The sequence below is a fragment of the Ursus maritimus genome, unplaced genomic scaffold (genome assembly GCF_017311325.1).
Source record: "Ursus maritimus isolate PB19 unplaced genomic scaffold, ASM1731132v1 scaffold_35, whole genome shotgun sequence".
NCBI lineage: Eukaryota > Metazoa > Chordata > Mammalia > Carnivora > Ursidae > Ursus > Ursus maritimus.
The window spans coordinates 504,196-527,423 of NW_024426119.1; the positions used below are offsets into that span (position 1 = coordinate 504,196).

The 23,228-nt window shown below is 37.7% G+C and overlaps 1 protein-coding gene across 2 annotated transcripts in view; it reads left to right on the top strand.

Moving 5' to 3' along the window:
* Nucleotides 1–4,243, top strand: part of KATNBL1 (katanin regulatory subunit B1 like 1) — a 41,001-nt gene extending 36,758 nt beyond the window's left edge. The window contains exon 10 of one of the 2 annotated variants that reach the window (XM_040620424.1): nt 401–4,243. In XM_040620424.1, coding sequence (XP_040476358.1) covers nt 401–433 — 33 coding nt within the window. In that variant the 3' untranslated portion in view covers nt 434–4,243. The remainder of the gene's footprint in view (nt 1–400) is intronic. The other variant, XM_040620425.1, reaches the window with a different exon arrangement.
* Nucleotides 4,244–23,228: the final 18,985 nt, after the last annotated feature.

Consider the following 23,228-nt stretch of genomic DNA (forward strand, 5'->3'; position numbering starts at 1 on the left):
GATAAAACCTCCTTTACAGTATTAAGCCGTCAGTTGTAATTTTTCAAGGGTAGAAATCAGAAAGGCTGCCATCAGGCCGGCCTAGAGTGTATATGCACTGAAGGGATTGCTGGGAATGGTTTTAATGACCTTGCTTAGCTATAAAAGCAGAGTTGTTTGATTACAGAGCCAGAACATTCACTCAGCACCTAACAGACATTTGTCGCGCGTGTACTGTGTGCTGGACGCTATGCTCAACAACGTGCAGCTAGAACCGTTCAGTAGGACACATGTTTTACCCTCGGAAGGTCACAGAAGGAAGCTAAAGCACACCAAGTGACAAGAAGGGAGAAGAAAGTGGGGTATGCATATGTGTATTTCCTGTACCAGCTAATGAAGTGTTTTTGTTTTGTTTTCTAAGGATGTAGATGCTTATTTATTACAGTTGCATTGACAGACTTCATCTGCTAAAGAGCATTTGATTATTCAGAACGTCCCCAGACTAAGATTTCCATAAAAAAAAAAAAGTCTCTCATCTGAGAACTGTGAACTGTGGAAGAAATCAAAACCCTTTTTTTTTTTTCTTTAAAAAGCCACATATGAAACCACTAACGAAACCCTGACAATCTACTTCACATTGAAGTGGAAAAATATCCAAAAGGAGCAGCTTCAGCTTCAATGAGGTGAAAGTGCACTCTGAAGATTCTTCGTCTTTGCTGCACTTGGGATTTATATGGTTATTTGGTAACATTGTTTAAGAACTACTGGGTCTTAAAGCAATCCTGCATAAGAATATAATTTATACTATGTCAAAAAGAAGACAGGACTTATTAGTAGGAATCACAAAGACCAATCATCGTGACTTTTTTGAAGATTGTGTTTTATAAGAAAACACTTAAATGTGTGCAGCTATTTTCTTATTTTGAAAAGACTTTGCAAGTTTAAAATGTCATAGCAAATAATCAATACTAAAAGTTTGTCCACACTGAGATACTGTGTATACAAATGCCTTAATTATTGATAAGCCAATGTGTATGATACCAATACCTGTTTAAAAAAATTAAAACCAACCATGCTTCTGGCATGATAAAATCATGGAATTAAATCAGGGGTTTCCACTCATGTAGAATGTTGTTAAAACTTACTCCATACCATTTTTAAAACTTGAGAATATTTTTAGTATCTCTGATTTTTTTTTTGCCAGAATCATTGTGTCATGTATGTATGTGTTATTCCTATATAAAAGAAAAAGGTGAATATGTATTTGTATGAATGCTTAACTAGAGATGTCCATGGAATTAGCTAATTTATATTCACTTTTTATTGTGTATAGATTCCTAATATTTTCAGTTCTGTATCATTTAAGCTTTCTTCATTTGAGTAAATTCACTAAATATTTCTATTTTTTGCTTTTTTAAATTCTGCTTTTATATCAGTTCTAATCCTTTTTCACTACTAATGTTTTAAAGAATTACATACAGTGCTTTAGAAATGTTTACAGTTAGTGCTGACCTGGTATTCTAAATTCCAACACTTCACTACCTCCTCCAATGGTTGGTATGAAATGCCAGCAGACTGTATGAGGTCTTTTTTTTTTTTATACCATTTTTAGTGTCAGTGAACCCACTTCTGAACAGCTGCATATCTTATCTTGAAGGTGATTGGGATTTAATTACCACTATTGGTGGTTTATGTATCATCTCATCTTTATAAGTCTGAGAGGCATCACTCTGAGTAAAGATTTTTAGTAATTGAATTTCTCTGCAGTAATCCTATAAGCACTTGAATGTAAATCTTTAGCATTTATCCAGTTAGCCACTACTGATGTGAATCCCAAGCAACTTTTTAAAAATTTTTTATTTTAATTTTTTTTATTATGTTAGTCACCATACAGTACATCCCTGGTTTCTGATGTAAAGTTCGATGATTCATTAGTTGCGTATAACACCCAGTGCACCATGCAATATGTGCCCTCCTTACTACCCATCACCGGTCTGTCCCAGTCCCCCACCCCCCTCCCCTCTGAAGCCCTCAGTTCCAAGCAACTTTCTTGCTTTAAAAATGTTATCTTTCACTGAGCTCTATTTTTTGTGTAGCTGTATTTTCATATAGCTATGTATTCCTCACAGTGAACATCAGTTTTAATAATTGGTTTCTTAAGTCTTTAAAATAATTTAAGATTACTGCATCTCTGTGATTTGAGAGTTGAGTTATTTAAGAAGTTGTTTTTCAGGAGGTGGGAAATTGAATCGTAAACCTGCGTCATCTCTGTGAAACCTTAAGATGATGAAATAGAACCTTTCTTTGTTCCTATTCCTTTAGTTATCACTGTCTTATCTAACACTTTGAACCAGTTAACTCAGTTGGAGCATGGTGCTAATGAGGCTAAGGATAGGAGTTCAGTGCTTTTATAGGTTCATTAACTTTGTACACATACACAGAATTATTCGTGGCTACAGATTGCAACTTCTCGTGGGTATGTATCTCGCAATTCAGCTCTTAGTCACAAGGAAGATGATGCGTATAGCTTAGCATAAACCTTTCATTTTAAATGGAAAGACAACTTAAATAATTGATATATGTGATACTATGGACTTTTAATCTAATATTTAAATTAAACATAATGTAATATCTAAAATAGTGTGTCACTATAATTTTCTCTGGGTAAGACCATTTCTAGATAGTATCTTTTAAGAATCAAATTTCAATAAATTTCAGTAAAAATTAGATACAAATACAAATAAAACATAGCAAGAAAAGGTAAAAATCCTGTTAACACCGAGTTCTTGTGTCTAAGTTTGGGTTTGTTGAAAGAGAGTGTACTCGGTGCTGTGTAAGGCGGCAGAGTCTTTAGCTCCCATGTACTGTTCAGTATCACACAACTCCTAATTTCCGTTCTTGGCCTTTGCAGTTTACATGAGTACCTACCTTTCTCAGTTACTGAGTTACGATTAGTATCATTTTTAGTATGATTTTTGGATAAAAGATGTTAGATAAGTAAATGTTGTTGAACATTTTGGTTGCTATTAAGCCCCTCTCATGCTATTTAATCAGAACAGTGTTGATTTGATCTCCAGAAAGAGCCAAAGAAAGTGTTTACAAGTATTTGGCTGTTGTATTGACCCAGATTAGGACACTTGCTGCCTGTCATGCTCATTTGTTATTGTGCTGCTAAGCAGTGCACAGAACAGAGGGGCTACCCGATGTCTCTATGCCTTTTTACCTCTTCTACCTTCTTAGGGACTCTGCACTGGACTGTGCTGACTTTGCAGGTCTAGGGACAGGAAATTTATTGAGGTGATGGAGGGTTATAATCAAGTAATTTGCTTCTACTGGAGATAAAGTGAATGGATTTTGTAACCAGTGGTCATGATCAGAATAAGGATTAAAAGGAAACGAGCATTACCAGATGGGTTTTAAAATTAATCTTTTGGCAGTAATTTCAGAAGTAATTGACACAGATAATTTACTTGAATCCTGAGATGTGAGGATTTGGATATAAATCCTGTATCCACTTTGGGGAATCATTAATATCAGCACTAAACTCTAAGGCCTACTGAGAAATTAAATCTCAGTGCCCTTGAACATTCTTGATACGTGTTATGCCGTAATCTTAAAAAATAGTCGTGTAGATTCAGAGAGACATTTCTGGCCTTTGAAGTAGGCCAACTTCGAACATTTCTGTATTTGGCAAGTTGTTGATGTAATTAACAACATTAATGGAAGATTTGAGAAATGATTATTAGCTATTAAATGCTGATAATAGGAATCATATTTAAATAGTCACTTAAATTAATCAAGGAGCTTGAAAAAGCAAATTTTAAGTTAATATTTTAGCAGTCATTCCCAGTTATCTTTCTTCCTATTTAAGAGCAAGATGGTAATATCAGTTGGCCTTCGTTGATTTAAAGAAGAAAAAAAATCATAAGCAACTGACTTAACTGGAGTGATCCAGTTGGACGCACTACTCATCTTTCAATACAAACTTTTATTTTCTGGATTACTTAAAATGGAAATAATATCTCTGGACATTTGTTGGTAGGTATTTATTTACTCCTAGTCATTCTCCCTTAATTTCTAATTCTGACTATGAAAATTGTCATAAAACTTTGTGACCAACTATTCCCGCTCCTTGTTTATTCTGTAACAAGAATATAGAATAAAAATATCATCTGTAAACACTCTGTGCTCCTAATTTGTAAGATAGCTTGCTTGATTCAGCAACAGCATCAAGTATAACAATAAAAACAAATACTGCATATTATATACCCAGTATAACAAGTGTATTTTCCAGTGCTGTACTTAAAATAATATTTAAAATATTGTAGTCAGTATAGTATTCTCTGGGTCAGATCATTGACTTAATAGCATCTGCTAAAATCAAGCATCAGTAAAAATTAAGTACAAATAAAACATAGTATTATACACCACAATATTTTCTCTTACAGACTGTAATCATAAAACACAAAAAAGACAGTGACTGTGTACCAGTTCTATGAAAGGGCAGCCCCAGAGCTACCAGTAATTTTTATAGCAAAGCTTTTATATATTATTGCTTTGATAAACAATTACTATTATCTGAGCTACAGTTTTCAAGTAAGAGATGTCAGGAGTCTAGATGAGGATTCAGCCCCCAAACACATTTGAACTAGTATTGAATTTTTTTTCACATATACGCCATTTATTATACAAGGTATACCTCAAAAAAGTAATAAAGGTCAAAAGAAAAAATGTAAAAGTATCGTTTATAATATAACAAATATGACCCACCTTAAATAAAGCATCACAGATGCAACTGAAATCCCGTGTGTACCTTCCCCTGTCCCATTATTTCCCTCCTCCAGTTCTAAATACAGCCTTTGTCATGCCCCTATGGGTTTTACAATTTTTATGTAAATAGGGTCACACTACACATCCTTCTCTAACTTGCTGGATTTTGCTTAATAATATATTTTTAAGATTCATATCTGTCTATACATATGGCTCTAGTTCATTTGCTTCCAGAGTGATACTCTGTTGTGGAAATATACCCTCATGTATTTGTCCATTTTGCTGGTGATGGACATCCAAGTATTTGAACTAGTATTGATTCTTATCCTTTACAGTATTCTGTGTTTCCATTTGGATTTAAACCAGGATTTTTTTTTTTTTTTAATGTCCTGGACCTGGCCAAGACTGTTGTGCATTATGAATTAACACCAAAGCCGAGAAGAGTTGATCCAAGTATTTTCTAGGGTAAGAAAGAGTTGTCATAGGAGTCCTAATATACACTGAATTGCCAGAATTACTTGCTTCTAGAATTAACTGTGTTGCATTTATCAGCCAAACCTGCAACATGGAGCCTGGATTAGAATTAGACCTCACCTTCCAGAAGTCAGGAGCAGAGTTTTAGCATTCATTTACTTTTCTACTTTGATTTAAAAAGAAAGTAAGAGAAAGAAAAAAAACTTCATTAGCCCTTTGTATAAAATTAAATAGGTGAATGAGCACCTAATTCACCCCTCCCTTGCCTTGCAGTCCACTCCCAGCTCCTTTTGGTACAACGTAGTTTAGCCTCAACAATAGGAAAAATGAAGGTTGATACTTTTAGGCAGATTCTAAAACTTGGAAAAGGTTTAGAAGAGGCCTGTCTTTCCCCTTAGCCACCCAGGTTCCTGTTCCTCTACTTAGAATAGATTAGAAATCAGTAAAGGGGACAATCAACTCGCTTTTCAGTCTCCTTTTGAAGGCTTCTCTGCCTGTCCCGTAGATGTCGTCGTTCAAGGTTTTGTTTTAAGGTCTCTTCCCACTCTACCAGTTCCCTGAAAAATATCGTTTATTCTCATGGCTTCCTTTACTATCAACATTAATTGTTCCCATTTGGGGGTGGACGGGAGGCCATTTTTTGGTGGATCAAATTGACATGGACTTGTTTAAAGGTCGTGAAAACATTGAACTGTATGTTTATCATTCTGAAATATATATCTTGCCCTAAATCTCTTAGCTCATAAGTTATATATGCAATTGCCTACTGGGAACTTCCATTGGGATGTCTTGTAGACATACTAAATTCAGTATATCCAGAATTGACCTCATTCTCCACTTCCACTCCCCTCCACTAACCCTACTCACTCCTCACTCCCACCCCCCAGGGACACAAGGTATTCTGGCTAGGTCCTGGGTTTCCATTCTCACTGAATAGCCCTAATATCAGCAATTATCAAGCTGCAGAACTTTGAATCATGTCCAAATCACTCATCAAATCCTGTTGGTGCAACCCCCTCAATTTCTCTCCTCTTTCTGTATCTCTCCACGTCCTGCCATTAACTTAGCCTGCACTATTCCAGCAGCCCCCCGGCTGCTCTTGCTGACATTGGTCCTGCATCTCTATATGCTATCCTCCACACAGGCTGCCCCCAAATAGTCTATAAAGCACAAATTTTACTCCTTAAGGCCTCTTAGAGTAAACAGTATGATTTACAGTCTGTTGACCACACCTCCTCCTCTCTTCCAGTCCTTCAGCTAGAATGAACTTGTTTTAGTTTCTGGGAAAAGTGCAAATGCTGCAAACATTCTTTGCAAATGTTTTATTTGCCTGAACGTTCTTCCCCATGTTCTCGTTTATCATTTTCTTACCATTCAGGTCTCAGCTTAAATATAGTTTAAACACCTCTTAAAACTGTTAGAGGTATCTGCTGCACACCCTCATTTTAACCCCGTTCTCCTAACACTACTGATACATCAGTGTTTTCTAATTGTTATCTGTCTTCCCCGCTAGATTGGTAACTTCACGAGGCCAGAGACTGTGTTCTCTGTCACATCTCCAGTACCAAGCACAAAGCCTGGCAGGCAGTAGGCATTGATTCTTACAAATTAATGCAGGGATGTGGCATCTTTGGACATACATCAAGGAAGTAATTGAATAATACAAAGCTGTTTGTTATAACTAAAAATGTGTAATTTTAGAATAAAAATACCCAGTTTTCTTCTCTCACTTTTTTGTTTTAGGAAATTGGTTTATAAATGTTCATGCTACAACAGGATAAAACCTTAGCTAAAATGTGTTTGATTCTTAAAGTTTGTTACATTTGTTTTTCTGTTGTGTAGTTTCTACATTTCACACAAGATCCATGTAAGAGAGGACCATCTATAGAATGCAAATAGAAGGTATTTTCATGTAATGTGTAAAACACATACATTTGCTTGTAATTTAGGACATCTCTTAGGTGTTTTGTGTTTCTCTTCTTTTATCTTAAAATAATTGAGAATCATGTAAGGTACAGTGGTTTTTTTCCCTGGAAGTTTCTTAATTACAAAAGTAGTTCATACTTATTTTTGAAAATAGAATAATAAAAAGAAAATTATCTGTAATCGCATCCACCTAGAGGAACCAATGTATCTCTTTCCAGGTTTTCTTCTGGGTGTATGTATATCTTTAATGTAAATGGATTCAAACTCTATGTACTGATACTGGGTGTATTGTTTCCTACTTTCCATACACTGGACAAGCTTGAAGGTAACTGAAAAACTTTTTTGCCTATTAAAGCTATATGTTCTGAGCAGTTATTAATTTCTGTGGAGAAATTGGAAGTAGCCAAAAAAAAATTTGAGAATTACTTCTGAAGCATTCTTAGTATAGCATTGTTTTCTTTGACCCTTGCTAATTATTACCTAATTTTTTTAAAATGCTAGCAAGAGGGCTTATAAGGAAAAGCAATTTCTCTGTTTCGAAAAGGAAACATGAAGGTGTGTTTAAATAATCTTAAGTAATTAGGAAGAAAATTTCAACTCATGTTCTGGTGTATTCTAGCCATCAAACATAATTTTCTAAATCAGGTCATCCTTTATTTCTGACACTGATAACATTAAGCAATACTATGAATATCGAGTCAGTATAAAACCAAGATTTGTTTTTTAAGATTCAGCCCTATCTGAATAAATCAATTCCTAGTAACCTGACTCTCAATATATTCTCTACAGAAAGTCCACCTAATGAAGTGCTTCTAACTGAATAATTTTCTCTAACACCTAAATAATTTTTCTTAGATTATGTCTTTTTTTTTTTAAGATGTTATTTATTTGAGAGAGAGAAAGAGAGAGAGCACAAGTGGTGGGGAGGGGCAGAGGGAGCTGGACAAGCAGACTCCCCACTGAGCAGAGAGCCTGACCTGGGACTCGATTCCAGGACCCTGAGATCATGACCTGAGCCAAAGGCAGGTGCTTAACCAACTGAGCCACCCAGGCAACCCAGATTCTGTATTCTTAATTTAAAAATAATCATTGCATTCTGTCCTGGAGGAAAGTCTTGTAATGCTAGAAATGGAGAAAAAATAATTAATGGTGAATAATAGCAGCAGAGATAGGTAAAGCAAATAAATATACACACACACATTCATGTATATGTATTAAAAATGTGAATATTCTCCTATACCTAGAATCAACCTATTACCCTGTGCTGTAAACAACCATACAGATTGTTATATCTTCATATGGAATAAAGGGAGAGGATTTTCTTTTTCCTTTTTTCTTTTAAAGATTTATTTATTTGTGAAAGTGAGAGAACATGCAAGCGTCCAAGCGTATGGGGGGGGGGCGGGGGGGGAGAGTCTCAAGTGGACTCCCGGCTGACTGTGGGGCCAACACCAGGGCTCAGTCTCCATGAGATCGTGACCTGAACTGAAACCAAGAGTTGGACAGCTCAACCAACTGAGCCACCCAGGTGCCCCAGGGAGGAGGATTTTCTTACAAATGGATGCGCTGATTACTCTTACTGAATTCTATAGCATATTACTGTTTTTGTACTAACTAGGTAAAATTCCCTAGTCTTTGTCAACTTAAGATCACACTTTACGTTTGGCTTGCTTTCACATCCGTTTAAATGTTTTAAAGAACAATACAACTTTATCCTCTGCAATATTTGTAAAGTCATTGGTGATTTAGCCAGGTATAGTTTTGTTTTGTTTGAACTTATTAAGACAACAGCAAAACAGATCAACAGAAAATTGCTAGTACCCTTCTAATTAAGCATTTTAAAATATTCAAGTATTTTGTGATTGTTTTGTTTTATTATTCATAAACTTTAAAGATTAATTAAAGGTAACTATATAGCAATTGAAACAAAATAAACCTAATGTTTGAGGCTTTTAATAATGTCTGATAGTATTGATCCAGGGCCATGTTTTTGTTATCGTAGTCTAATAATTTAATCATTTCTGCTTCATCAGAATTTATGTAGCTAATGTATGTAATGGCTTCGTTCCACAAATCTTCAAAATATGAAATAGCAAAAGTTTGCTTTAAAAGTTTTTGATGATAATTAGAAACTGTACTTTGGTAAAATACCTGAAGTAATTTTCTATAATTATTTAAATATTGATGTAAGTTTGGAATTAATGAAAGCTATAATGGTTATGATAATTGATGTAAGTCTGGTGTAGTCTTCAAAAGAGTAGCCGATGTTTTAGAATCATATGACATTGTTTATCTTCCTAAAGTTTTCTTGGACAAAGATTTTTTGATGTACTTTTGTAGTTTGAACTAAATGAAAATAGCATGACTCTCTTTTTGTGTTATCTTTATTAGGTAGTGGGACCTAATAATTCTTTGAAAGTATAAGTTGATATGGGAGGACTCAGTTACAAGTTTTGTGTTTAAATGACATAAAACTTAGTGCTTTTAAATGTTAATCAGCTGTTGACTAGTGTGATATTTGAGGAACTGCATTATATTCTTGAAATCAAATACTGCAATTAAAAGATATTTATAAAATATACAGTGCCTCGGTGAGCTGCTTGTAGCAGCTGGTCCACTCCCGTTTGTCACAACCCCTGTGGTGCGAGTTTCCACCCCGTTTGTCACAACCCTGTGGTGCGAGTTTCATGGCTGCTACTTTGATCTCTTGTTCAGTCTTTTCAGAAAAAGTGACAGCTGACTCTATACAAGGAAAGTCTTCCTCAAGAAAATCCTAGTAGAATTTATGAGCACTGATCTGAGTGAATTCTAACACTGGTAGCGTAGAAATATATGTGTACAGCCAAATGTTTACAGATACCAAAGAAACATTAGGTTCAACATTTAACAATTAAGTCATTAACAAGTGTTTTATTTAAAAACAGAGCCTCAAAATTAAAGTTGAATCCATGGATTTTTTCCCCTTTTTCAAGTTAGACTAATAGAAATTTCTCCTGTTAGTGTGATTATGCAGCTCTCTAAAAGTCATATTTCCAGTTAAGTTTCCCAAAACTTTTATTAGAAAATTAAGGAGGTGGTTTAAGTCCCAATGAATGCTAACAGGTATGATTCAGGCTATGTCTGAAGTTCTCTTTTTACTGCAGGTCATTATTTCCTGCAAAACAGAGGGATTAAGCTACCAGATACCCAGTGGGTAAAAGATGTCAACTGGCTGAGGTAGTGAAGCTGTCCATAATCAATAGATTACTTGCCTATATGCTTATTGATCTTAAGCACAAAGGTTGGGTACAGTCCCTGTCCTTAGAGAGTTGTTCTAAAATACTAAATGTACTACAATTCTAAAACCAGACTATTGCAAAAGACTTTGAAAGCTTTAGTTCTTAATTTATGCTTTTAGGATTGGGATTTAAGCAATTTCACACTCAAATGCATAAAGTACTATACTAAACATTTTAAAGTTTTTTCTTTATGTAGTGCATGTTACTATTTACTAGATGACTGACTGCAGAAGAGGGAAGCTATTTGCCCCGGTGTTGGTAAGTCTCTCCAACCTTTATAATCAAAACTCAAGTAATAAGTTTAAGAGGGAGTTTTGTATACCCTGTTTATTTTTAAATTAGATACATGAGATTCTTATTTATATATTAGCTTATTGTGTCTTTTGAGAATAGTGACATCAGTGGATTAAGGTTTCAAGGACATTTTGGCTTTCCACCCTTTCCGTGCATATTATGATTTGTGTAAGGGGTGGCTGCTGGGAAGTTTTCCTTACAAGAACTTGACCCAGAAGAATTCTGATTACATCATTTCTAGATCATCTTAAGATTGCTTTAATGTTCTTTTACAGCTTTATTGAGGTATAAATGATATACAAAAACTGCACATCTTTAATGCATACAGTTCGATGGGTTTGGACATATACACAGATGTTTACCTGTGATACTATGACCACAATCAAAGCAATAAACAGAACCATCACCTCCAAAGTTTCCTTGTGTCCTTTTTTATGTATATGTGATAAGAACACTTACCATGAGATCTACACTCATCAGATTTATAGTTTAATACAGCATTATTCACAGTAACCAAGACAAGAAAACAAACCAAATGTCCACTGACAGACAAATGGATTTTTTTTAAATGTGTTATAAAATGGAATATTATTAGGCCTGAGGAGGGGGAAGAAATCTTAATAACATTTGTGCCAACATGGATGGACTTGGGAGACATGTTAAGTGAAATAAATCACAGGACAGATACGACATGATTCCACTTACATGAGGTATCCCAAATAAATTTATAGAAGCAGATGATAGAATGGTGGTCGCCAGGGAATTTGAGGAGGGGAAAACGGGGGTGGTTCAATGGATATCAAATTACATTTGTGCAAGAGGAGTGAGTTCTATAGACCTGCCGTAGGACATAGTGCTTAGAGTTAATGACGATCTTGTTTAGCCATTAATTCCTTTGGAAGCAGAGGTGAATGCTCCACTAAAGAAAGCAATTTAAATTTTTACTGATAGGGAAATTGATGTCTCTTTATTTTCTTCTACATGCCATGTATACAGTTGTTTTATTTAATTTAGATTATAAGTCTGCCAGACTACACGTGCCCTCAGTGCTTGTGTCCTGCACCATACTGAGTAAATGGCTGTTTGGTAAATTGTAAGTATCCATTTTTCACTTTTTCTTTCCTGAATTGTTATAGCAACATTCTAAATTGCTATTTTTGCTTTTCAGGGAAAAGCCTCAGTTTAATTATAAATTCTGTGCAAAAGCAAAATGGTAGATCTCCTTTGGGTTTGTGATGCCATTATCTTTTATAGAAAAAAGTTATAAATTATGTAAAATCATAGCCTTTAAATATACCTCCTCCCCGAGATACCATTTTAGCTAAAATACCACAGCCTGTGGAACTGGCATTATACAGTGGTTATGCAATGACTGCAGATTACATTCCTAATGCAGAGAGAAACCCACACGTCAAAAGCATGCCCTTCGTAGGGGTGTGGTTCACCTAAAAACATCCCCTAGCCTTTCTCAAATGAAATTGCTGAACTTCTAATTCCAAAGTTGCTTATGTTCTGGTCATCTGAGTTTTTCCTTTTAAGAATTCAGAAGGAGGGGCGCCTGGGTGGCACAGCGGTTAAGCGTCTGCCTTCAGCTCAGGGCATGATCCCGGCATTCTGGGATCGAGCCCCACATCAGGCTCCTCCGCTATGAGCCTGCTTCTTCCTCCCACTCCCCCTGCTTGTGTTCCCTCTCTCACTGGCTGCCTCTCTGTCTGTCAAATAAATAAATAAAATCTTAAAAAAAAAAAAAAAAAAAGAATTCATAAGGAAGTTCTTCCCAGAGCCCACGCTGAGTCACAAGCAGAGTGACAGGGGAAAGAGCACTGGACTAGAACCAGAGAGATTATTGGGTGAAGCAGGTTTTATTTATGTGGATTAGGAGAAATGAGTTTGACTTCAGCTCAGTGCCCCAAAATAATAATTAACTCCGGTCCATGATAATAAGTCCTCAGCATACATACAGCTTCTGCTTGGACACCGCAGGGAAGGAGCATCATGATAAAGCTATGTCAAATTTGGCTTGGAAAGAAAGATTTAGGCAATAGAGTATATCATCTGAGACCTTTTCATATTTACAAAGGCCAGGCCAGAAGCTGAGCTAAATCTTTAATCCGTAATAAGCTTACCTCCTTCACCATAGTCTGAACTGCCCCCCCCCCTTTTTTTGGTATACTGAGGATATTAAAGATCTCAATAAACATACAACAGCTAGCTGGTTATAAGCTTTGTGTTTCTGTAATTAGAGAAACATTACACTTTATTTGAAGAGCATTCAGTGAATTCGTGACCTTCTAACAGGATTTGCTGAGTCACTTGATTTGGTTTGTGATTCCTGCAGTATTTTTAGGGAACTAAACATTCCTGTGAAGCACCAGCAAAGCTGTAATCATATCCCATGAGCACACGTTTGATTCCTACGTTCAAATCTTGATACCCAGGCATGAGTTCTTCCAACATGTTATCCCTATTTACCCAAGACTATTTGCCCAAGTGAGAGATTTATGAAAATCAGGTGATTCTTTTTTCTCCTCCCTGCTCCCTATATTTTTCTCCCAGGAGTTGTTAGTGTTTGACTTTGCTAATAAATATTTTTCTAATCATTTGACTTCTTGTTGACACTGAACATATCTGTGTGTTACTGAAAATCAACGATAATGAGAACACAAATATTTCACTCTTTAGAAGCCCTTGCTGTATTTGAAGGCCCTCAGAAGAAAAAGTTTCTAAAGATCGTGATGGTGGCTAATTGTGCGCTAAGCAGTGATCTGAGCACTTTACATGTACTAACTCATTTTGTCCTCAGTGGCATGGAAGGTACTAGAATTGTTCTTATGAGGAAATGGAAGTACAAAGAATTTGACTGACTTGCCCAAGGATACACAGTTCATTAAGTGGCAAAGCAAGCAGCCTGACTCTGGAGTCCGTGCTCTGAACCTTTAAGCTATAGTCGTCTCCCAGGATAGTAAAAGCAAGGAGCTGGGAAGGAACGGTGAAGGGAGGGGGGTTTAAGTAAACTTCGACCTTTGAGTACGGCATGAAGTTAAATAGGTACTACCGTCCTCCATGAAAGTACGTGAATTCTGTGATTCTTCAAAGAATATTTTACTCTCTCAGGATATGCGTCTGATATTTTTTCTTTTGTGTGATACATATTAAATCCTTTTTTGTGAGATACTAATTATTTTCCTAAGTGTTAGTAAATGAAAAAACTAAGTGGGGGTTAATTGACATGACATTTAAACATCATCTTACCAGTGAGTATTGAAGACTAAAAAATGTCACAACTATGTATTTAAAAAGCATTTAAAATTAGTACTAAACATAAGCTGAGTAATAGAGAATACTTTTTCTATACTGTATATTAAATGCAGAAACTCCAAAGATAATTACCAAGGCATTTAGTAGGCATTGTTGGTGAATAAGGTAAGTGAATGAGAAATGAGAAAAAAATGCAAAGTTCACCTCTGGCAAGCCAGAGTTTTTTCAAAAAATGAAAAAGGACAACAGATTTTTTTTCTATTTAAAGTTTTTATTCAAATTCCAGTTAACGTACGGTGTACTATTAGTTCCGGGTGTACAATATAGTGATTCAGCACTTTCATACAACATCCAGTGCTCATCACAGCAAGTGCCCTCCTTAATGGCCATCACCTATTTCTCCCATCCCCTCACCCACTCCCCTCTGGTAATCATCGGTTTGTTTCCTATACTTAAGAGTCTGTTTCTTGGGGCGCCTGGGTGGCTCAGTCGGTTAAGCATCTGCCTTTAGCTCAGGTCATAATCCCAGGGTCCTGGGATTGAGCCTCAGGTTGGGCTCCCTGCTCAGCGGGGAGTCTGCTTCTCCCACCCCCTCTCTCCCTCCCTCTGCCCCTCTGTCTGTCCCTCCCCTTGCTCATGCTCTCTCTTGCTGTCTCTCTCAAATAAATAAATAAGATATTTTTTTTAAAAAGACTTTCTTGTTAGCATCTGCACAGGAAAAGAAATAATCAGTATAACTAAAAGGGAACCTGTGGAATGGGAGAAGATATTTGCAAATGACATATCTGATAAAGGGTTATCCATAATATATAAAGAACATATAAAACTCAACATCCCAAAAATGAATAATTCAATTTAAAAATGGGCAGGAGATATGAATACACATTTTTCCAAAGAAGACATGCAGATGGCTAACACATGAAAAGATGCTCAACACTGTTGACCAACAGGAAAATGTAAATCAAAACTACAATGAGATATCACCTCACACCTGTCAGAATGGCTAAAATCAACAACACAAGAAACAACAAGTGTTGGTGAGGATGTGGAGAAAGGGAAACCCTCTTGCACTGTTGGTGGGAATGCAAACTGGTACAGCCACTCTGGAAAACAGTATGGGAGTTCCTCAAAAACTTAAAAGTAGAACTGCCCTAAGATCCAGCAATTGCACTACCGAGTATTTACCCCAAGAACACAAATATACTAATTCAAAGGGATACATGCATCCTGATGCTTATAGCAGCACTACCTATAATAGCTAAATTATGGAAACAGCCCAAGGTCCATCGACTGATGAATGGATAAGGAAGATATGGTATATAGATATACCACATATATATACTATATATATTATTATATATGTATGTATATACATATATAATATATGTACATTATATATATGAAATGGAATATTACTTAGCCATAAAAAGAATGAAGTCTTGCCATTTGCAATGACATGGATGGATCTAGAGAGTATTATGCTAACTGAAATAAGTAAGAGAAAGACAAATACCATACGATTTCACTCATGTGGAATTTAAGAAAACAAATGAGCAAAGGGGGGAAAAAGAGGCAAACCAAGAAACAGTCTCGATTATAGAGAACATACTAAATCTTAATGGATATTTTGATTCGTTTCTACTAAGTCTCAATCGTCTCGATAATCATTCCTCTATAATAAGGTCTAGAATATATCTTGTGTGTTTGTACCTGGTAGATACATACTTTTAACCATGTGTCTTTGCTACCACAGCACCTCACAAAATATTCCCATGGTGCTGTGCCTTCCAGTTATAGGTGGAGCAAGAAAATAAAAAGTTCTGTCTAAAATTTATTTTACTAAATATAACCAAGAGAGAGACTCTTAACTATACAGAACAAATTGATGGTTACCAGACGGAAGGTGGGGGGATGGGATAAACAGGTGATGGGGATTAAGGAGGGCACTTGTGATGAGCACAGGGTGATGTATGGAAGTGTTGAATCACTATATTGTACACCTGAAACTAATATTATACTATATGCTAAATAAAAACTTAAAAATTTTTATTTTGCTAAATATAGTAAGAAATCAAGGTGTTTCTGCTTTTATTTTTCCTTAAATGTGGATATTTTAGTAGATATCAAAACCTTCTTTGCATCAAAGTTGGCAAGATCAGGTTTAATCTGTGGCTAAATTATAATCCATTGATGCCCTAATAAAGATAAGCAAAACTATTTAAGAAAAGCTAAATTAGTCTTCTGGCTCCCTGCACAGCAATGACCCCTCACCACCTGTGTAGAGAAGTTTTCATCTTACGTACCTGAAGCTGAGGTTGGTTGATGCTCACTCTTCCAGCTTCCCTTGCAGCAGGGATGTGGCCTGTGGCAGGCACACCTGCCCGGGTCTGAGGCCAGGTCCTTTATTCGTCATAGCCAAGAGATGGAAACAAAGCAAAATGTGGTATGCATGTAATGGAGCATTATTCAGTCTTAAAAAGGGAGAAAATTCTGACACATGCCACAGCATGGATGGACCTTGAGGACATTATGCTAAGTGAAGTAAGCCAGTCACAAAAAGACGTATGACCCCACTTATATGAGCGGACTATCCTAGGTTAGTCTACTACTTATCTAGATGCTACTCTGGATGAGTCAAATTCATAGAAACAAAGTAAAATGGCAGTTTCCTGAGGCTGGGTAGGGAGGGAGAAATAGGGAGTTGTTTAATAGGTATAGAGCTTCAGTTTTTAGTTTTGCAAGATGAAAACCTTCTGGAGACTTGTTGCACAATGATGTGAATATACTTAACACTACTGAACTGTACACTTTAAAGTGTTTGAGGTGGGGGGCGCCTGGGTGGCTCAGTTGGTTAAGCATTCGACTCTTGATCTTAGTTCAGGTCTTGATCTCACGGTTATGAGTTCAAGCCCCATGTTGGGCTTCATGCTGGGTGTGGCACCTACTTAAAAAAAGTGGTTAAGGTGGTAAATTTTGTTGTGTTTTTTACCACAAATAAAATTATGGTGTTTATGAACAAGAAGAAAAGAAAGAAAAAGTTGATGCTAAAATAACTAATAAGCCTGTGCCTTACGTTATGGCAGAGAAAAGAGACAATTACGCAGCTATTATATCTAAAGGAGTTTGTTTTAAAAGGCAGCCTACTGGGGGCGCCTGGGTGGCTCAGTCAGTTACGTGACTTGATTTCAGCTCAGGTCATGATCTCAGGATCACGAGATTGAGCCCCACATCAGGGGTCTATGCTCGGCGGCGAGTCTGCTTAAGATTCTCTCTCTCCCTCTGCCCCTCCCCCCACTCACACACACACACTCTCTCTCTCTCTCAAAGATATAAAAGCTTTAAGAAAAAGAAAATGAAAGTAAGAAAGCTTGGGGCGCCTGGGTGGCACAGCGGTTAAGCGTCTGCCTTCGGCTCAGGGCATGATCCCGGCGTTATGGGATCGAGCCCCACATCAGGCTCCTCTGCTGGGAGCCTGCTTCTTCCTCTCCCACTCCCCCTGCTTGTGTTCCCTCTCTCGCTAGCTGTCTCGCTCTGTCAAATAAATAAATAAAATCTTTTTGAAAAAAAAAGTAAGAAAACTCTTCCATTTACAATAGCACAAGAAGAACAAAATACTTAGAAATAAATGTAACCTAAGAAATTTTATACTCTGGAAACTATGAAACATTGTGGAAAGAAATTAAAGAAGAGCCAGAGAAATGGAAAGGTGTCCCATGTTCCAGGTTTGGAGTGCGTATTGTTAAGATAGCCATACTCCTGAACTGGATCTACAGATGCAAGCCAGTCACTATCAGAATCCCAGCTGACTTTGCAGAAATTGATAAGCTGATCCTAAAATTTATAGAATTGCAAGGACACTAGAAGAGCCAAAACAGTCTTGAGAGAGAAGAATAAAATTAGAGGACTCACACTGTGTGGTTTCAAAACTTAGCACAACGCTACAGTAACCAGGACAGGGTGCTGGCAGAAGAATAGACATGGATCAATGGAATGGAATGGAGAGAAGGAAAACCCTCACATTTATGGTCAGCTGATTTTTCCACAAGAGTGCCAAAGTAAATGGGCAAAAAATAATCCTTTCAGTAAATGTTGCTGGGACAATCGGATACTACATGCAAAGGAATGAATTCGGGCCCTTCACATCACCCACAAAAATTAACTTAAAATTGATCCAAGACCTAAATATCAGAGCAAACCCTATAAACCTCTTGGAAGAAAACATAGGTATAAATCACTGGCCTTGGATTAGTAAATAGTTTCTTAGCTATTAGCACAAGCAACAAAATTTAAAAATTAGATAAATTATCAAAACTAGAACTTGTGCTTCAAGGAACACTAGCAAAAAAAGTGAGAAGACAACCCACCGAGTGGGAGAAATTTTTTGTAAATCAGATATCTGCTAAGGGACTCATATCTAGAATATGTAAAGAACTATTACAACTCAATAATAAAAAAGACTACCCAATTAAAATATGGGCAAAGGATCTGAATAGACAGTTCTCCGAAGAACATATACATGGCAAACAAGCACAAGAAAAGCTGCCCAAATCATTAGCCACCAGGGGAATGCAAATTGAATTCACAATGAAATATTACTTCATACCCACAGGACAGCTACGATAAAAAACACAGATAATAGCAAGAGTTGGTGAGGATGTAGGGAAATTGAAGCCTTTGTATGCTGCTGGTGGGAATGTAAAGTGGTGCAGCCACTTTGGGACACAGTGTGGTAGTTGTTCAAACAGTTAAACAGAGATACCATAGAATATAGCTGTTCTCCTAGTTATATATGCGAGAGAAATGAAAACCTATGTCTATAAAAAAACTTGTACATGAAAGTTCATAGCAGTATTATTCATAATAACCAAAAAGTGTGTTATGGACAGAATATTTGTGTCCTCCCACAAATTCATATGTTGAAATCCTAAGCCCCAAAGGCAATGGTATTAGGAGTGAGGCCTTTAGGAGGTGATTGGAGCATGAGGAGGGAGCCATCATGAATGGGATTGGTGGCCTTATAAAAGAGAACCTGGAGAGCTCTCTTGCCCCTTCCACCACGTGAGGACACAGCAAAAAGACAGCCATCTGTGAATCAGGAAGCAGGCTCTCACCAGACACCAAATCTGCTAGGGCATTGCCTTGGACTTCCCAGCCTCCAAAACTGTGAGAAATAAATGTTTGTTGTTTAAACAACCCAGTCTATGGTATTTTTGTTATAGCAGCCTGAATTGACCAAGACAAAGACTAAACAATCCAAATCCCATCAAATGGTAAATGGATAAATAAAATGTGGTATAGCCATATAATGGAATATTATCTCTAATATTCCTCTAATATTATCTCTAATATTCCATTATACATATTAAATATATTCCATATATATATATATAAATATATATAACAAAATATAAGAAAAACGAATGAAGTTTGATGTATGCTACAACACGGATGAACCTTGGAAACAGTATGCCAAGTGAAGGAAGCCAGTCACAGAAGACCGTGCTGTATGATCCCGTCTATGTGGAAATGCCCAGAACAGGCAAATGTACAGATACAGAAAACAGATGATTGGTTGCCTAGGGATGGGAGGAGGGGTGGGAGGATTGGGAAGTGACAGCTAAGGGAGATAAGATTTGAGGGGTAGCAGGAATGAAAATGTTCCAAAGTTGATTATGGTGATGGACACACAACTGTAGGAATATATGAAAAGCCATTAAATTGTACACTTTAAATGGGTGGATTATATGGCACGCGAATTATATTTCAGTAAAGTTGTTTTAAAAAATACTTGGTGGCATTTATCGTATGGTTTCTCTCATCTATGGAACATAAGAACTAGGAAGATCGGTAGGGGAAGAAAGGGATAAAGAAAGGGGGGTAATCAGAAGGGGGAATGAAACATGAGAGACTATGGACTATGAGAAACAAACTGAGGGCTACAGAGGGGAGGGGGGTGGGGGAATGGGATAGACTGGTGATGGGTAGTAAGGAGGGCACGTATTGCATGGTGCACTGGGTGTTATACGCAACTAATGTATCATCGAACTTTACATCAAAAAAAATTTTTTTTAAATAAAATTTTAAAAAATTTAAAAAATAAAAAAATACTTGGTGGCATTAAAAAAACTATGCTCACAATTTTGGGAGTCAGGCGTTTGGGCAAGGCGCAGCAGGAACCGCTTGTGTATCTGTTCCTCTAGGACTGGATCCTAAGCTGGAGCGACCTGACTGGCTCGCGGCGTCTGGTGTGGCTCACCTACAGTCAGGTCGTAAGCGCTGATGTCCTGAAGCCAGTTCGCACCAGCTTCCTGGACAGCCAGTCGCGCACGTCCCAACTCTGCCTTCAGTGGCGTGACGTGATAGTTGTCATGGGTTACGGCGGAAATAATTACACTGCGGATATTGGAAAATGCTAAAAATCAAGATTTCTTGATTTTGGTACTAGGGCAAGATACACGAGAAAATTAAACAGAAGGACAACAGAAGCCTTTCTAAAAGAAGCTGGCAATCATTTTGTGCTTTGTTGTTTGTTTTTACCTGAAATTTTAACATAAAGGATAAGCTGTTAACATGTGTCTCTCCCTAAAATGGCAGAATGAAAATGAAGACTGGAACATTCTCATTGTGCAGTAAGGCAGCCTGTGTCCCGGGTTTTCTGTGTGACCATCACCATGTGACTCTGAGACAGGGAAACGGAAGGGAGCCCAGGAAAGACTGCTTTTCTTGCTGCCTCTCTTCTGGTGGGGACCCGCACCTTCCCCTTCCACACGCCTGTAGTTCAGATAATGCATGTCCTCCATGTAAAGGTCAAGAAGTTAATGATTTCTTTGGAGTCTCCCAACGCAATAGATACCATCTAAGGAGTGACCTGGGAAGATCATCAGGCAGGTTTTCCAGACCACTGACCCACCAAGACCCCCTGGTTTCAGGGCATAAGGAGCTTACGGAGGACATCTAAACACTTGTCTTGGTACTAACCAGTTCCTGGATGCCTGAGAAGACATGTACACCAGACCACAATCCTTAATAAAAACCCCAGGTCCCAAGAAAGGTGTGACTCACTCTCCCTTCCTTTCCAAGTCTCCCAGATGCTCTATCTGTATCTGCGCTCCCTCCATGTCTTCAATAAACTCTGCTGTCACTGCCTCACCACTTGCATTTGATTTCTATCCTGTGTGAAGCCCAGGACCCTCTCGGCTGGTCCTACAGGACCCCTCTGGGTCCTTGGGTGCAGCCAGCCCAAATCAACCCTCTATTTCAGAAAAGTAAAGGTTGGGAATACCACAGAGCGCCCTGAGAATCCCAGAAATCTGACATTTACCCTTGAAGGACAACAATTATAATTTTTAAATGTAAAGTTTTTGCAATGGGAGGGACATATGAAATCGGCACAGTTAAGGTCCCTTTGGCAACCCTCTGGCCCGTGCTGGGAATGAAATCTTTTCGGTTGATCTGTTTAGAAGTCCCTATTACTTTACTTTTCCTGTCCAATTCAACATCAAAGTCTGGGCGAGCATGAGCTCTGAATTAAGTTTTCAGGTATGTTGTAACCAACAGATTGTGACACACATAAACGCACAGATTTAAAAACAAATCATTGTTGTGGGGACACCTGGGTGGCTCAGTCCTTAGGCATCTGCCTTTGGCTTAGGTCATGATCCCATTGTCCTGGGCTCAGCGGGGAGCCTGCTTCTCTCTCCCTCCCCCACTTCCCCTGCTTGTGTTCCCTCTGTAGCTGTCTCTCTGTTTGCCAAATGAATAAATAAAAGTTTTTAAAAATGCATCATCGTTGCAAAAAGACCCTGTTACATGTACCTGCTATGTACGAGGTTTTGTGGGCTCTATAAGGAAATACACAAGAGGAAAATTGAAGTAAGTGGCATAAAGCATGTAGAGGGAGGGGTGTGGTTGTGTATATTGTTTTTGCTTATATTTTCCTTTTTGGTGGATGTGGTTGGATAGAGATCAATTACTTTAGCCTGAGGGAATCTGGAACACCTGGTCTCTGCGCTCAAATTAGCGCTTTCAGGCAGTATATATCAAATACCTAATTTGTTCAAATACCTTATAAGCTTATGGTGGATAGAACTTCTTCACCTTAGTCTCCTACTCGGAATGGTTTTATTACTGATAGAAACCAAAGTAATGTGTTCTTCACTTTTACGGTTAGCTGGAATTATATAGGTTTTAGAACGATAAGGAGTGAAAGCACCAACACCTACGGTAGAAACAAAAAAAGCCGAGCCCTCTTTATTTTATTTTTTAGTATGTCTAGCTATGATTACTTATTCATGCATAATGTCTATCACATGAGTTAATGTTACAATAAGCCAGTCTCTGACTCAGTGTTAAATGGCAGATCCAATTCTGCTGTCTATCACCTTCACTTTAAGTTCAGTTAGCCAGCATGTAGTACATCATTAGTTTCTGACGTAGAGTTCAACGATTCATTAGTTGCATATTACACCCGGTGCTCATCACCACACGTGCGCTCCTTAATACCCATCACCTGGTTACCCATCCCCCACACCCCCTCCCTTCTGAAACCCTCAGTTTGTTTCCTGGAGTCCAGAGTCTCTCATGGTTTGTCTCCCTCTCTGATTTCTTCCCATTCAGCTTTCCCTCCCTTCCCCTATGGTCCTCCGTGCTATTCCTTATGTTCCACATGAGTGAAACCATATGATAATTGTCTTCCTCTGCTTGACTTATTTCATTTAGCAGAATCCCCTCCAGTTCCATCCATGTCGATGCAAATGGTGGGTATTCATCCTTTCTGATGGCTGAGTAATATTCCATTGTATGTATGGACCACATCTTCTTCATCCATTCATCTGTTGAAGGGCATCTCCGCTCCTTCCACAGTTTGGCCTCACTCGAGCTCTCTTTAATTTGGCTCAGAATCTGCTTGGAGTTTATCACTTTACCTCACAGCTGCTGGTGACCCAACTGGAGTTTCCTGGCAACCTTAGTATGGTTTTCGTAAATTTAGAGAACACCACAGGCTCCTATTTTGGATGGTAAAACTTTGTGAATCTATTTGACCGGTTGTCTTTGAGGCAGCAGTTGAATGACTAAAACTTCTCTCTTCTCTTTTGTAACAAACAGGGATCTTGCCGACTTGCCATCATTCATTTCCTGATTGAAATTCCTCAGTGGTTGTCTATCGTCTCAGGATAAAGTGCCTTGTCTTACTCAACCCTTTGTGTTCCTGGTTTTGCTTTCCTCTCCAGCCCCATCTCATCTTGACAT